Here is a 2,318-nt window from a genome sequence, read left to right on the forward strand (position 1 = left end):
TGTTCAGATCTGTCATCTTGCAGATTATGGGCTTTTTTGGAACAAAGTCACTCTAACTGGGGCTGGTCCCAAACTCATGGCAGTCTTTCTGTCTTGGTCTTCAAGTGTGGGGATTGCAGGCACTAACCACCATGTGTGACTGTCTTTTCTTTGGAGTGGGGGAGGTTCTTTCGAGACAAGGTTTCTCTGTAGCCCTGTCTGTCTTGGAACTTACTCTGTAGACCAGGCTGGCCTCAAACTCAGTGATCTGCTTGCCTCTACCTCTCAAGTGCTGGGATTAAGGGTGTATGACACCACTGTCTGACTGTCTTTACTTTTCACCAATGAGCTTTGACAGCCACTTGTTAACAGTTTTGGTGGTAGTAATTACTGTCCGTGAGCTTCTCAGCTCTTACCACAAGCTCTGCAGGGAGATGCGGACATTAAACAAAAATTCACAGTAAATGTATGCTGTAAGTTGTCATTTAATATAGTGTGTTCTGGGAACACATATTTGCAAGACTTGTTAAGTGCTCTACTTTTTATCTATCTATTTATTTATTGAGACAGATTCTTGCTGTATAGCCCAGGCTGGCCTGGAATTCTATATAGCCAAGGAAGGCTGGCCTCAAAATTGAGATCGACTTTCCTCCACCTCCTTAGTGCTGGAATTAGAGGTGTGTGCCATCACACCAATTGTAGGGGCTTTTGGTTTTGAGAGGGTCTCACTGTGTAGTAGTCTAAGCTGGCCTCAAACTTGACCTCCTCCATCTCAGTGTCCTGATGCTCAGATTGCACACGAGCCACTGTACCTTTCTCTCCCGTCGTTGCTAACACTGCTGTTCTCTTCCTGCTTCTGTCATGCAAAGGTAGAGCTTTCAATAAAGGCCTAGAAATTTGGGGAGCAGCTGTAGACACTGAAACGGACGGAAGTGATGTGGAGGCATGTTTCATTTTAAACATTAAATGACTGCCTTAGAAGATAGCTGTTAAAAGTTGTATGTGTGTGTGTGATAGGCTTGATAACCACTGGGCAGAGGTGGTACAGAAAAAGATGCCCTAGAGATATTTGGAGGGTAAACAAAAATGGATTCTCTTTTGACATTCACCTTTATGAATCTCAGATGAAGAAAGCTGATAAATTCTTTAATGTCCCTCTTCTGTGATTTCCTTTTTCCGTGTAGGGTGAATCGAAACGTATCACCTTGGTCCTCCAGCAGCCACAGACCGGAGGTCCCCAAGGACATCGGCATGTTGTGTTAGGGAGTCTACCAGGCAAGATAGTGTTACAGGGCAACCAGCTGGCAGCCTTGACTCAAGCCAAGAATGCCCAGGGGCAGCCTGCCAAAGTCGTAACTATTCAGCTGCAGGTACAGCAGCCACAGCAGAAAATCCAGATTGTACCCCAGCCTCCTTCTTCACAGCCACAACCACAGCCGCCACCCGCAGCCCAGCCTCTGACACTTTCCTCTGTGCAGCAGGCTCAGATAATGGGACCAGGACAAAGCCCAGGACAGAGACTTTCAGTGCCACTCAAAATGGTGCTGCAGCCACAGGTGAGTGACTTGAAACCTCCCCTTAGTCTCTTGTCCCTGCCTTCCTTCAGTAGCCCCTATCGCTAACGGAGGAATTCTAACGTATGCTCTAGAACTGAGGTGCAATTTGTTATTTCATCCATGAGAATCTTGTTTTGATTCAGTCATACAAAGATTAGGAATTATTGTTGAGTTTGAGGTGATGATTTCTGTAATAGTTGTCTTTAAACCTTGGTCTATAGTTGTCTTTAAACCTTGGTCTTTTATTATAGTATTATGGGTAGGGGGAAAATTGGACCTAGACTGTACTGCATAGCAAGACTGTTTCCACACACACACCCCAAAAGAGCCAGTCATGGTGGTAGGCAGAGGTAGATGCATGTCTGTGAGTCTGAGGTCAGTCCGGTCTACATAGTGAATTCCAGGACAGCCAGACCCTGTCTCAAAGAAATGGATAAAAATTTAAGAAAAGAATGGTTTGATCTGGGCGGTGATGGCGCACGCCTTTAATCCCAGCACTTGGGAGGCAGAGACCAGCTAGAACTAAGTGGTGAGAACTTATCTTAAAAATAAAACAAAACAACAACAAAGCAAAGTGGAAAGCAATTGAGGGAGACACAGAAAAGAAAATTGTCCTTTGTTCCTCGATGTGCTGTGCAAACTCCATGTACATACACATAGAGCACACTGCAAACATGTACATACACATAGAGCACACTGCAAACATGTGCATACACATAGAGCACACTCCATGTACATACACACAGAGCACACTGCAAACATGTGCATACACATAGAGCACAC

General features: G+C 45.0%; 1 protein-coding gene across 1 annotated transcript in view; it reads left to right on the top strand.

Annotated features, from left to right (window-relative positions):
* Window positions 1-2,318, top strand: part of Chd8 (chromodomain helicase DNA binding protein 8) — a 59,045-nt gene that overhangs the window by 8,226 nt on the left and 48,501 nt on the right. Inside the window, exon 3 of the mRNA XM_026777933.1 lies at window positions 1,164-1,535. Within this exon, the coding sequence (XP_026633734.1) occupies window positions 1,164-1,535 (372 nt within the window). The remainder of the gene's footprint in view (window positions 1-1,163; window positions 1,536-2,318) is intronic.

This window comes from Microtus ochrogaster, unplaced genomic scaffold (genome assembly GCF_000317375.1).
Source record: "Microtus ochrogaster isolate Prairie Vole_2 unplaced genomic scaffold, MicOch1.0 UNK91, whole genome shotgun sequence".
NCBI lineage: Eukaryota > Metazoa > Chordata > Mammalia > Rodentia > Cricetidae > Microtus > Microtus ochrogaster.